Source organism: Rhinoderma darwinii, chromosome 7, assembly GCF_050947455.1.
Source record: "Rhinoderma darwinii isolate aRhiDar2 chromosome 7, aRhiDar2.hap1, whole genome shotgun sequence".
NCBI classification, from domain to species: Eukaryota; Metazoa; Chordata; class Amphibia; order Anura; family Rhinodermatidae; genus Rhinoderma; species Rhinoderma darwinii.
In genome coordinates, this window is record NC_134693.1 from 108,421,877 (window position 1) to 108,436,109 (window position 14,233).

Consider the following 14,233-nt stretch of genomic DNA (forward strand, 5'->3'; position numbering starts at 1 on the left):
ACGGTGATGCTGAAAATGTGGGTGGTGGGAGTAATGTTAAGACATGGGTCGACTTTTCATGCTTCACGGATGCTGCAGACGTTAAGGCATCACTGTCCTTATATGGACAGTGATGTAAGCAAGAGAGGAGTCCCAGACAGAGCGCTGACAGTGATGTCAGGATCAAAGCAGTGTCCCAGCCTGGCGTAGCTAGCAATTGCGACCGGGCCCCGAAGCCCGTTGCCACACAGCGCAGACCGCGCTGGTCCCACTTCCAACAGAGCCTGCGTTCTCAGGACGCAGATTCAGTTGGGTTGAATGCTGGAGCCTTGCTCCAGCATTCACTTCGCCGTGAGCAGCTTGGCGCAGGCAGGCGTGATGTAGTGACATCATCGCGCCTGTCTGCGACGAGTCACTCACAGGACAGTGCAGAGGAGGAAAAGGATCTTCCACACGTCGTGGGAACAGGTGTAGGTAAGTAATTATGTTATTATTTTTCTATTAGGTACATATGGGGGCATTATACTAGGTATGGGAGTGGGTTCATCTTGTAGCTGTTGAGGGGGCATTATACTGTATGGGGAGCATTATACTGTATGAGACAGCTATGGGGCATTATACTGTATGGGGCAGCTATGGGGGCATTATACTGCGTGTGGCATTATACTGTATGTGGCTGCTATGGAGGGCATTATACTGTATGGGGCAGCTATGGAGGGCATTATACTGTATGGGGCAGCTATGGGGGGCATTATACTGTATGGGGCAGCTATGGGGGGACATTATACTGTATGGTGCAGCTGTAGGGGCTTTATACGGTATAGGGGCATTATACTGTATGGGGCATCTATGGGGGCATTAGACTGGGGCAGCTATGGGGGGCATTACACTATATGGGGGCATTATACTGTATGGGGCAGCTATAGTGGCATTATACTGTGGGGGCAGCTATGGGGGCATTATACTGTGGGGGGCAGCTATGGGGGCATTATACTGTGAGGGGGCAGCTATGGGGGGCATTATACTGTGAGGGGGCGCTATGGGGGGCATTATACTGTATGTGGCAGCTATGGGGAGCATTATACTGTATGGGGGCATTATACTGTATGGGGCGGCTATGGGGGCATTATACTATATGGGGCATTATACTGTATGGGGCAGCTATGGGGACATTATACAGTATTGGGCAGCTATGGGGGCATTATACTGTATGGGGCAGCTATGGGGGGCATTATACTGTGGGAGCAGCTATGGAGGGCATTATACTGTGGGGGCAGCTATGGGGGGCAATATACTGTGAGGGGGCAGCTATGGGGAGCGTTATACTGTATGGGGCATTACAGTGTATGGGGCAGCTATGGGGCATTATACTATATGGGGGCATTATACTGTATGGGGCAGCTATAGGGGAATTATACTGTATAGGGCAGCTATGGGGGGCATTATACTGTGGGGGCAGCTATGGAGGGCATTATACTGTGGGGGCAGCTATGGGGGAATTATACTGGGGGCAGCTATAGGGGCATGATACTGTGTATGGCAGCTATAGGGGCATTATACTGTGGGGCAGCTATGGGGGGTATTATACTGTGTGGAGCAGCTACGGGGAGCATTATACTGTGGTGGTCAGCTATGGGGGGCATTATACTGTGTGGGTGGCAGCTATGGGGGAATTATACTGTGTGGTGGATTTATACTGTGGGAGCAGCGATGGGGGGCATTATACTGTGGTGGTCAGCTATGGAGGGCATTATACTGCGTGGGGGGCAGCTATAGGGGCATTATGCTGTGTGGGGGGCAGCTATTGGGAGCATTATACTGTGGTGGTCAGCTATGTGGGGCATTATACTGTGTGGGGGCAGCTATTGGGGGCATTATACTGTGGGGGCAGCTATGGGGGCATTATACTGTGGGAGCATTCATGGGGTCTGTCGGGCAAGGCAGCTGGGCATAGGCATGCGCAGGGGTCTGGTGGTGTTGGGGAGGTGTAGGGGGGCCTAAGCTGAATTCTTGCACTAGGGCCCATGAGCCTTTAGCTATGCCACTCCCAGGCAGAGTGAGTGCTAGTAGTGCTCTGCCCAGGACTATGGCTCTGGGGTTGCCCCTTACAACACTGTCCATATATAGACAGTGACATCAGGGCCTGTGTGGCACTACCTGGGAGGGGGGCTGTGGGGCACTATCTACAGAGGGCACTCAATTTATGGGGGTACAAACTTGGGGCATATCTTCTATATGAGGGCATAAACAGGGCCTAACGTCTATATGGGGGCACAAAGTGATGAATTTTGGCATTTTACTGCCGCCGTGAGTTATCCCGCAAAGGGGCCCACTGAGTCTGTGTCGCCCAAGGGCCCACATAAACCTGGAGCCGGCCCTGTACAGAGCGGCTGTATCGTGCGCTGAAACCTGCATCCGTCTGGTCAGCGGCACTGAAGGGTTCAGTGACAGTGGGTCCTGTGTGTCTCTGACAAGGCTGCCATCAGGAATTTCTGGGACCCATACAGCCAAGGAGTCTGGATCCCCTCCAATACCGAAGGTTGGCCAACGGAAAGTGGTGCGCTCACGTTTGTACGTTATGTGCGATAACTGATTTTGGTACTGATGTCAAATACAGTGGACAAAACCATAAGACAGTCACATGACCGGTTAATGCCCTGGTTTTAATAACAGTTAATGCCCTGGATTTTTTTCAATTCAGCCAAAACATATGCCACTGTATGGCATACAGTGGGATACATCGCCCGGAGAATGGCCCTGGGGAAACTCCTGAAGTCACTGTTTATAAATGGACAGTGACGTTAGTAGCTTTCCCAGGGCTGGAATACCCGGCCAGAGCTTCTACTAGAGCTCTGCCCAAGGACTCCGATGCTTTTCCTGATGTCCATATTTGGACAGTGATGTCAGGAGCTTCCCCAGGGCCAAATTCCAAGGGCACAGCTATTGCGATTTTCTGCCTGGGGACGCCGGCATTGGGAAGCTCAACATAGTGTAGTCAGGAGTGGAATACAGCACAGTCTACTATGCTATTCCATCCTTCAAAAAAAGGTAAACCCCATTCACATGAGTTATATTGTAATTTGTAGGCAATTTTCAGTGCGCAATCCGCACCGAAAATAGAAGAGTTTTAGGCATGGGCCAATTTAAATACAAATTGTTCTTCTATTACTTTTCCAACCTACATGTATTTGGTCTTGTTTTTCTCAGAACATGTTGGGTTTCCATATTGTGTAAAAAAATAAGTGATATATTTAACTTTTTAAAAAATGTAAAAAGGGAAATAAAAAAAATAAAAATAAACTGTGAATATGTAATTTTAGTTGATGTTTTTTGACATCTGGTGCATGCCACTGGGTAAACACTCCTGAACACATATTCGGCAACTTCTGCAAACTGGCTTTTGGAGAGCAAATTTTCCAAAGCTGATTCCATAGCGATCTCTGTACATGCGACCAGTGTCACAGCCAAAGTCACCGTGTAGCGAGTCGGGTGCGCCCATTTTTTTCAGCCAGGGCCCCTGACGGCAGTACCAATAGTACTGCCCTGATGGCGGCCCTGGTCTCTGACACGCATGTTTGTGCTGTTACCAATCACATCTAAGTTCATAACTTAGATGTGATCGATAACAGGTGGATCCTGCTGGTCAGGACCCACTGTCACTGAACCCGTTAGTGCTGCTGACCTGACGGATTCAGGTCTCAGCGCAAGATACAGCTGCTCTGTATACACCATACAAAGCAGCTGTATATCAAAAAGTAAAAATCATTTTTAATAAAAAGTATTTAGAACGTTACACCAAACACACTTATGCATATTTTTATTTAAAAAAAAAAAATAATTATTCCAAAGGTGTACATAGCCTTTAAGCCCCCTCTAGAGGTAATTGCAGGCAGCCAGAATTGTATCATTAACTGTATGTTTACGTAGGGCATTTAGTGCTCTGTATTAGGAAAAGGAAACTTCGACCAGTATAAAGAAATATCAAGAAATTAATCAGCACAGAATGTTGGACCTAAAAAAGAAAGGTGGATAGGTATGCCAGGTATAGAACGGCATACAAGAAAGTAGGCTGCACATCCAGGAAAAAAGGGGAATTTATTCACCCACCAATGCAACTTTTCATTCCAACTGGACCTTGCTCAAGCATGTTTGATGGATGCGCTGCCTTGCTTCTTGTATGTAGATCTAACCCAAGGGACTTTGGATCAAGTCTCACTGAGCCCTGCACCTGGTATTTTTATTATATATCTTTTTCTCTGGTGCTGTGATATCCTCCCATTTTTGAGGTATAGAACGGCGTCTCACAGCTGATGGGGACAATTTATTCCGTACATTTCTGTTTGATGCACATGTTACGCTATTTATTTTATTATTATACTGACTGTCCTGTATAATATACCTGTACCCCTGCGAGGAGTTGATAGGATGGTCTTGTGCAAAGTTTATCTTGCTGTTACTTATTAACATGGTTTCTCACACAAATTGTAATAGGTTGGTTTCTGCAAGACAAAATTCATTTGAAAAATGGGTCGCCTTCTGATAAGTTTTACTCTGCTCTTTTATGCCTTGTCCCCAATAAACAGCGACTTTGTGATTGAAGGAATACGAAACATACAGGTTTGTATGTATAGTATGTTATATGTTATCCTTAGATATTCATGTTCACCTTTTAATGCTGCAGTGTTGTATTTAAAAAGATGTTATCATACAGTATATCGACCATTAAGTTACCATGTTATAAATATTATTTATATATTATATATTATTATTTAGCCACTTTATAGTGGTATTATTAGGGCACTGTATAGTGATATTATTTGGGGAATGTATAGTGGTATTAATTGTTTTTAGCAATTTTGTTTAGGCAACTCATAGCAGTGTATCGTTCTGATATTTGGGCACTGTATGGCGGTGTTTGTGTACTGTTTGTTTATATTATATGGGTACAATATGGGGCACTATAAGGACTTTTGTTAAGGTTATGTTTCTACCTGTAGTCTTTTATTATATTGTAGCAGTACAATATTTGTCTTTTACCTGCAACTTCTTATTCTCCCATTGCCTCATCTAAAAGCATGGAGGGACAAATAATTTTATTCAGAGACTCTTTTTTTTTTTGTGTGTATTCTTGATACAGCTTTGTTGAATTTTTTTAAGGATTCTTCAGATGAACAATTTATTAGTTTATCATAAAGTTATAAAGGATGAACCTCCTATTTTATTTCTTTATTTAAAGTTTAAAATTATAGTGACCATTCCTGCTCTGGTGTACACCACCTGTTTGAATCATAGAAATTGTAGGTATGGGGAGAGAGGAAAATAGAGCAAGATTGGTCAATGTCGCCTTCAATTCTTTTTATTGATACCGACTGTTATAGGGAAGGAATTTATTGTGCAATGTCCACTTTTCCTTTATTGCACAACAAACTATTTTATGTTCATTTATTTTTTTACTTTACAATTTTTGGTATTTTTATTAGTTCATTTGTTGTGAGTTTTTTTTATGTATTTCAAATCCCATTGATTAAGAAGCCATTATATGACTGAAAAAAACAGAAATGATCCAGCGATAGTGATATCAAAAATGGGAAAAAACTAGGTTTCCACTTTATTGAACTTTGTTTTTCCTCCTGATGTTCTATCCCAAGCTCTGACAGCTTGCATTTCAATAAAGTGGAAACCTAGTTTTTTCCCATATTTGATATCACTATCGCTGGGTCATTTCTGTTTTTTTCTGCTATTGCTGCCGTGTGCCGTCACGGCTGACCCGGGCGATTACCAACACAGGAGTGTCAGATCGGTGAGCTGGAGGTTTTCTCCCATTTCCCTTTTCCTTCTATATTACTACCATTATATGACTATTCTCCATCCATGGGAAAAAGGAGGGAGTACTCCAAAAGCTTTTGTTCTGGTTATGACTTAGTCCATGAATTCACACAACATAGATTCAGAGCTGCAGCCTGTGTCAGACGAGCAGCTAGATTGGATTGCACCAGGAAACGGTAAGTTTCCTAGTTCGTAGTTGTGTGTATCAGGACTTGTATATCACTTTGACTGCACTGGGAGAAAGTGAGTCTCCCAGGCCGTTGTTGTGTGCGTCCGGACTTTCTATACTGTCCCGGGTGTCGCTGCTCCAGGACCTGTCAGTCGAGCAGCGAGATCGGGATCACAGTTTTCACTGCACTGCACTGCACTTGGTCAAATGTGAAAACACGCCCAGTTGTCTATTAAGAAAGTCATTAGCATAAAGCTCAAATCGCTCATAACTTGGTGAAAATAGATCGTTTTTCTAAATAAAAAACACTGCTGTTACCTACATTTCAGCGCCGATCACATTATGTACAAGATAGGGCACTTATAATGTGGTGACAGAGCCTCTTTAAGGGCTCGTTCAGACGAGCGTGTATCACGTCTGCGTGACAGCTGTTAAAACAACGGGTGTCACACGGACTCATGTATTTCAATGGGGCCGTTCACGCAACCGTTGTTTCAACGGAGCACGTGAAGGGTCCGTGAAAAAATAGGACATGTCCTATTTTTTTGCGCTACACGCATCCCTCCATAGACTCTAGTCTATAGGGGATGCATAATAAAACGTTCCGCACGGGTGCACCTCGGATGTAAAAACTGCTGTTTTTCACGTCCAAGGTTGGCCACCCGTACGGGACCACGTCCGAGGTTGGCCATGTTCGTGTGAATGTAGCCTAAAGCTGCATTTGAACATTAGATCTTTAGAGAATCTTCTGGTTATCCTGCAACAACTGTGTTTAAAGTTTGTTTGATTAGGAACTCCATAACTGTATGCTCCAATCCCCCAGTGACTACAACCTTCGGTTGGATGGCGCCCTGTGCGGGACTCTTTATTGCTGCTCTCCACAAACCAAAAATGAACCACATATATAGACACGCACATACTGGAATAAATATACTGTACATACATAAAGGCAGATATTTAGACAGACAGGCAAATATATATATATATATATATATATATATATATATATATATATATATATATATACACATACATACACACACATTCTGGAATATATAAGTACGTAAAGGTAAATATATAGACATACAGACATATATATATATATATATATATATATATATAATTATATACATATATATATATACACACACACACACACACACACACACACACACACACACACACACACACACGACCATATACAAATAGATAAAAGGAACATATATACAAGCACAAAGACACATTCACACAGATAATTTAGATGTTACCTGCAGTCCTATGTTACGCCACAGATAACACACACTGATTGAGTACAGATAGGGTAGTAAATGTTACCTTCAGTCCTATGTAACACCACAGGTGACACTCTGTGATAAAACATTATGTAGTTGATGTTATCTGCAGCCCTATGTAACACCACAGATAACACACGGTGATAACTATACCCTCACAGCCACATTTAAGAACACACATAGTCACAGATATATAATCATGCAGTGCACCTCCAAACTGGAGATACACTTTAAAAAGATTATTTTCATGAATTAATTAATAGAGGGCAGCATAGTATATAGGGGCTGGATAGTATATAAGGGACAGCATAGTATATAAGGGGCAGGATAGTATATAAGTTGCAACATAGAATATAAGGGGCAGCATAGTATATAGTGGGCAGCACAGATATCTTCATTTTATCCGTTTTACTTTAATATTGAACGCACACTCACAAAGAGACCTAAACACATATATAGACACACACATACTGGAACATGTAGCACAGATACTTATATAAACACATAGGCACTTACCATCTCTCCTTGCTGACAGAATCACAGGTTTCTTGCAGGACGGGCTGTGGGCGGAGTTTCCTCCTCTGCTCCTCGGCTCCTGTTTACTCCGTGTGATTAACTAAGAGCAGAGGACAGAGCAGAGGCAGAGCCCAGTGGCGCCCCCTACATGCTGGGAGGGTGCAGCACCCTGTGCACTCGCACAGGTCGCACACCCCTAAGGTCGGCCCTGACTACACACTGCAGTTTACAGAGAGTCTAAACTACAAAATAGCATAATTAGGCTTAGTCTGTACTCTTTAGTCTGCACTGTAGAGGAGAGCAAGGGTTAAAAGGCTATTTACACTTTTGAAGCCAACCTTTTTTTTTTAAATGCAGGACCAGCTTTCACTGGAGCCGTCAGTGCAGCTGACCTGACGGAATTGACTTTGACGACAGGTTATAACTTCTATGTATGCAGAAACTGTATCTCAATATGTAAAACTTATTTTTAATAAAAAACTGTTTAAAAGTTGTTCAACCACTTCCTTACTGTAATTTTTTTTAAATATGGAAGGAAAAATAGTTGTTGTTTTTTTTTTTTAAAGTGAATATGTGACTTTAGGTGATGCTTTTTGACCTCTGGTGCTTGCCACTGGGTAAACACACCTGAACACAACTTCTGCTGACTAAAGCAATAACAAATGTGCGCACATTTCCTACATGCTGGGTGCAAGGTGGGGCTTACAATGAATGGCTTTTGGAGAGCAAATTTTTTACAAAAACGGTTTGTTCACTCCATACGATCATTACAGATGTTCTGAAGTGCCATAACACTTTTAACATCCCCAAAATGACTATTTTTAGGAAATTAGACCCCCCCCCCAAGGTATTAACTTATTGACATATCAAATTTTTGAAAATCTGCAGTGTAAAATGTCTTCGGCATGTGGATGAGATTTGTAAAATCTCATCTACTTGCCTTGTACTGTAATCCACTGCAGACTTTACCTGCGCATATCTGGAGGTTCAAATCTGCATCAAATACACCACATGTAAAACCACCCTAAGGCAAGGTGACTTTGGGATCGCTTTGTCCCATAGCCTACATTGCAAGTAATGAAGGGCAATGTGGTCACGTTGCAACCTGCAAATTACCATGACAAGACAGTATGGATTCCTTGAAACTGTCATGCCATGGCAAGTTGTGCGTCGTGACACAACCACATTGACCTTTATTATTCGCAATGTAGGCTACGGGACATAGTAAACCCTTTGGGCGTGTGACCTGTTGCACGGCCAAAGTCGCTGTTTAGCCCCAGCCTAAAACTGCACAATACATCAGTATATATGATATGAGATAGATAGAAATTATAATATGTATTTGTATAACAAAAAATCTGCATTAAGATAGATCATGATCATTATAATATCTTTATATATCTAAACACAATTTTTTTTGTGTCAAACAAATAAAGATTATTATTATCTCTATCTATCTATCTATCGATCGATCTTATATATATTGATATATAGTGTCGTTTTAGGCTGGGGCTACACGGTGACACAAGTCACATGGCCAAAAACGCTTTGTCTGGTAGCCTACATCAAAAGTAAAATTACTGCAACGCGACCACATTGACTGTCATTACTTGCAATGTAGGCAACGGGATGTAGCGACCTTTGGCCAAGAGACCTGAGTTGCAGCCAAAATACCTTGTAGCCCCAGCCTAAGCGCCATTTTACACGGGTCAATGTTTATGAGCATTCATATGAATGCTCGTTCCCGATCATTGCCCTGTGTAAGCAGGGCAACGATCAGCTGATGAACGAGCAAACGCTCGCTCATCGGCTGAATGTTTAGTTTATGCAAATATAAATATTACCATTGTTGGCAGAACATGTCCCTGTGTAGATTTTGTGATTGTTTCCAAACATTTTTTTCTGACTTAATGGAAAGTATGTTACATACTATAATTTTTTTGTTTCTTTTTGCTTTACAGAAAAGAAGCATTGGAAAGGTAAGATGTTTAATTACCAAACATACACTTGACAATCATCTATTTGCATCTATACATATCCTACTGTTAACGATAAAAGTATGCACATATACATATATCTCTCTTGAGACATAAAGAAGTAAGTACTGACTCCCTGGTCCCATTCTCAAGATCATCCCTCAGTCCTGAATGAAAGAACATAGCTTAATACAAAGTGTTAGCACCTTGTATTCTTCTATGATGAACTTCTGGATTTTCTGTCTTATACTGTAGTGCATAGTAGGACATTTTACAAAAATGAACAAGAAAAAAAAGTTAAGGACATTGAGAACAAAGGGCCCTTGAACAATAGCAGTTTATGGGCTCCTTCATTTCCAAATTCTTATTTGGTGGTACATATGTTATATCTACCCCTAAGAGGTGTATCTAGGCTTTTCTTCATCCATAGTAAAGATGCCGTTTTCTGCCTTAGCCCTGAATCTAACTACCCTGGTAAAAGGCAGAAAGGTTTGTTGGTGCCCCACTGGCACCCAACATCTGTGTGAACATTCCCTGCCAGCCCCCTACTTCCAGCTACGCCCTGACTTACCTGACTGTAATTAGTTGTGATCACAGAGAAGCTAATCTGACTAAAAGACTGTAGTGATGTCACAGCTTCTTACCTGACTGAAACACTCACAGTAGTTTACCTGAAAAAAAACTATAGGTGACGTCACAGCAGCTTACACAAGTGATACACATGTGAGGTCACAGCATGTTACCTGTCTGTAACCCAACTTGTGATGTCACATGTTTTTACCTGATTGAAAAACTTTTATGATACCACGGTAGATTGCCTGATAAAAACTAGAGGTGACATCACAGCAGCTTACTTGACAGAAACATAGTATTGATGTCACAGCTGCTTACCTGACTAAAACCTACTTATGACGTCACGATAGCTTACCGCGCTGAAACAATTGCGATATTACAACAGTTACCTGATGGAAACCAGTTGTAATGTAACAGCAGCTTACCAGATAGAAACACATTTGTGGTATTGTATGGGCCTTTGTCAACTACAGACTTTCCAGTATACCATTCCACTGTGAGCTGTCTCCTCCCCACTACATATGGCAAACATGCTCAATAATATGAAACTGTTTTCGCCTAGCTGCATGTCCAGCATCCCTAAAATGTCTGGAAACTGGTATTTAACTTACACATTACAATAGTATTGGGACAACTATACATTACACCTACAGGAGTTTTTTTTTATGACATCCCATTCTAAATACACAGGTTTTAATATGGAGTTGGTCCCCCTTTGTAGCTTAAACAGCTTCCACTCTTCTGGGAAGGCATTCTACAAGATTTTGGAGTTTGTCTGTGGGAATTTTTGCCCATTTATCCAGAAGACCATTTTTGAGGAAAGATACTGATGTTGGACGAGAGGCCTTGTTCACGATCTCTGTTCGAGTTCATCACAAAGGTGTTCGATGTGGTTAAGGTCAGGGCTCTTTGCGGCCAGTCAAGTTCTTCCACACCAAACTCACCCAACCATGCCCTTATGGGCCTTGCTTTGTGCACTGGGGAACAGTCATGCTGGAACAGAAAAGGGCATTCCTCAAACTTTACAGTTGGCACAATGCAGTCAGGTAGGTAACGTACACCTGGCATTCGCCAAACGCAGACTCGCCCATCAGACTGTCAGATAAAAAAGCGTCATTCATACTCCACAGAACACAATTCCACTGCTCCAGAGTCCAGTGGTGGCGTGCTTTTCACCACTCCATCCAACACTTGGCATTGTGCTTGGTGATGTAAGGCCCTGTTCACACAGATTTGTTTGCCGCTTTCTCTGCCTCCCATTAACGTCAATGGGAGGTCAGAGGCGTAAACGCCCGAAGATAGGGCATGTCGCTTATTTTTCCTGCGTGCGTTTTTTAGCACTCGTGGGAAAAAAACGCCTCCGCCTCCCAGTTTTTGTGCTGATGTTAATGCCGGAGGAGGTTTGGAACTTTGCAGTTATTGAGTCAGCAGAGCGTTGTTGACTTTTATGCACTATGCGCCTCAGCACGCGGTGACCCCGATCTATAATTTTACATAGTCTGCCACTTTGTGGCTAAGTTGCTGTGGTTCATAAACGCTTCCACTTTACAATAATACCACTCACAGTTGATCATGGAATATCTAGGAGGGAAGAAATATCACAAACTGACTTGTTACAATGGTGGCGTCCTATTACAGTACAACGTTGGAATTCAGTGAGCTCTATAGAATGACCCATTCTTTCACAAATGTTTGTAAAGACGACTGAATGGCGAGGTTCTGGATTTTATACACCTGTGGTAATGGGACTGAATGAAACACCTGAATTCAATGATTAAGAGTTGTGTCCCAATACTTTTGTCCATGTAGTAAATTTCAAAAAGGATTGTAGATCTTAGGAGTGATGATTCCTTATATTTTGGGTTTATTATAGAAACAATAGTCTTTCCAGATTATTGATAAAGGTAAAGATCGTTACTAATAAAGTCATTAAATATGGTTAACAGGCATATATTTTACCTTGTTAAAGTGACAGATTAAACATTAGCCGAAAAGTCCTATACATTAATTTCTGGATACAATAATAACTTGTGCACATCCATCTATTCTGTCAAATGCAGCCGGTGAACGATATAGAAGTCTATAGTGTAATTATCAACAGTCAGGTGACATCTCGCTTTGCCCATAATGTCATCACAAGCAGAGCCGTTAATCGAGCCAATATATCAAAAGAAGCCATCTTTAATGTGGATCTTCCAAAAACTGCTTTTATTACCAATTTCAGCATGTAAGTATAATATTGTACATTTTTTTTAAATTTACTTAGTGAGCATAAATGTCAATATGTAGGTATCAAGCAAATGTCATCTACAAATGAGGTTGGCTACTGAATAATGTTATCTAAAGTGCTCCCATAGTTAAAAGGCAAGTTTCTGATAATAACATTACATACAGGAACAGAAAAGATTCAGAAGTGTCGGGATTCTGAATACACATGACGTCCAGGCTGGATGGTCATGTGTATTCATTATCAGGACACTGGATTAATCAAGCAGAATCGCTGTGTATGTGGCTGCAGATCATGTTCTAGTAAGAACGCGATTCTGCTGTCTAAATGAATGGAGAGGAGTGCATGATGCTGATTGGTCAGCGTCATGCACTCCTCTGTACAACGCCCACTTGGTCGAAAGTAAAAATACGCCCACTTGGGCATTAAGAAACTCATTAGCATAAACCAAAATCGCTCCTAACGTTGTGAAAATAGATCGTTTTTTAAAATAAAAAGCCTTACTGTCACCTACATTACAGCGCCGATCTCCTTATGTAGGAGATAGGGCACTTATAATGTGGTGACAGAGCCTCTTTAAAGAGGCTCTGTCACCAGATTTTGCAACCCCTATCTGCTATTGCAGCAGATAGGCGCTGCAATGTAGATTACAGTAACGTTTTTATTTTTAAAAAACGAGCATTTTTGGCCAAGTTATGACCATTTTCGTATTTACGCAAATGAGGCTTGCAAAAGTACAACTGGGCGTGTTGAAAAGTAAAAGTACAACTGGGCGTGTATTATGTGCGTACATCGGGGCGTGTTTACTACTTTTACTAGCTGGGCTTTCTGATGAGAAGTATCATCCACTTCTCTTCAGAACGCCCAGCTTCTGGCAGTGCAGATCTGTGACGTCACTCACAGGTCCTGCATCGTGTCGGCACCAGAGGCTACAGTTGATTCTGCAGCAGCATCAGCATTTGCAGGTAAGTAGCTACATCGACTTACCTGCAAACGCCGATGCTGCTGCAGAATCATCTGTAGCCTCTGGTGCCGATGTGTCCTGACACGATGCAGGACCTGTGAGTGACGTCACAGCGTGATCTCTGGAGAACACGCTGTGTCTGCACTGCCAGAAGCTGGGCGTTGTGAAGAGAGGTGGATGATACTTCTATACACAACGCCCAGCTCGTAAAAGTAGTAAACACGCCCCGATGTACGCACATAATACACGCCCAGTTGTACTTTTACTTTTCAACACGCCCAGTTGTACTTTTGCAAGCCTCATTTGCATAAATACGAAAATGGTCATAACTTGGCCAAAAATGCTAGTTTTTTAAAAATAAAAACGTTACTGTAATCTACATTGCAGCGCCTATCTGCTGCAATAGCAGATAGGGGTTGCAAAATCTGGTGACAGAGCCTCTTTAAGTACATTATACATTTATAGCCAAGTTTAAATGCTGCCTACTATATTATGCAAAACAGTAGAAAAGAAGGGGACTATTAATTTAAGAATGATTAACAGGAGACGACACGGCAGCCATCTCAATATCAAAGACACATCCTAATCTATAGGAGTTTAATAGCCGACTATAATACCAGGTCAGCAGTATATCAAAAGGAGATACACATCCAAACCAAACTGATACTTGAAAGCAGTAGACTAGCCAAATATAAGCAAGGAGAACATCTG

The 14,233-nt window shown here is 42.0% G+C and overlaps 1 protein-coding gene across 1 annotated transcript in view; it reads left to right on the forward strand.

The window, feature by feature from the left end:
* The first annotated feature begins 4,485 nt into the window (after positions 1 to 4,485).
* Positions 4,486 to 14,233, forward strand: part of LOC142658083 (inter-alpha-trypsin inhibitor heavy chain H3-like) — a 95,697-nt gene continuing 85,949 nt past the window's right edge. The window contains exons 1-3 of the mRNA XM_075833802.1: positions 4,486 to 4,596; positions 9,744 to 9,761; positions 12,392 to 12,558. Coding sequence (XP_075689917.1) covers positions 4,504 to 4,596; positions 9,744 to 9,761; positions 12,392 to 12,558 — 278 coding nt within the window. The 5' untranslated portion in view covers positions 4,486 to 4,503. The remainder of the gene's footprint in view (positions 4,597 to 9,743; positions 9,762 to 12,391; positions 12,559 to 14,233) is intronic.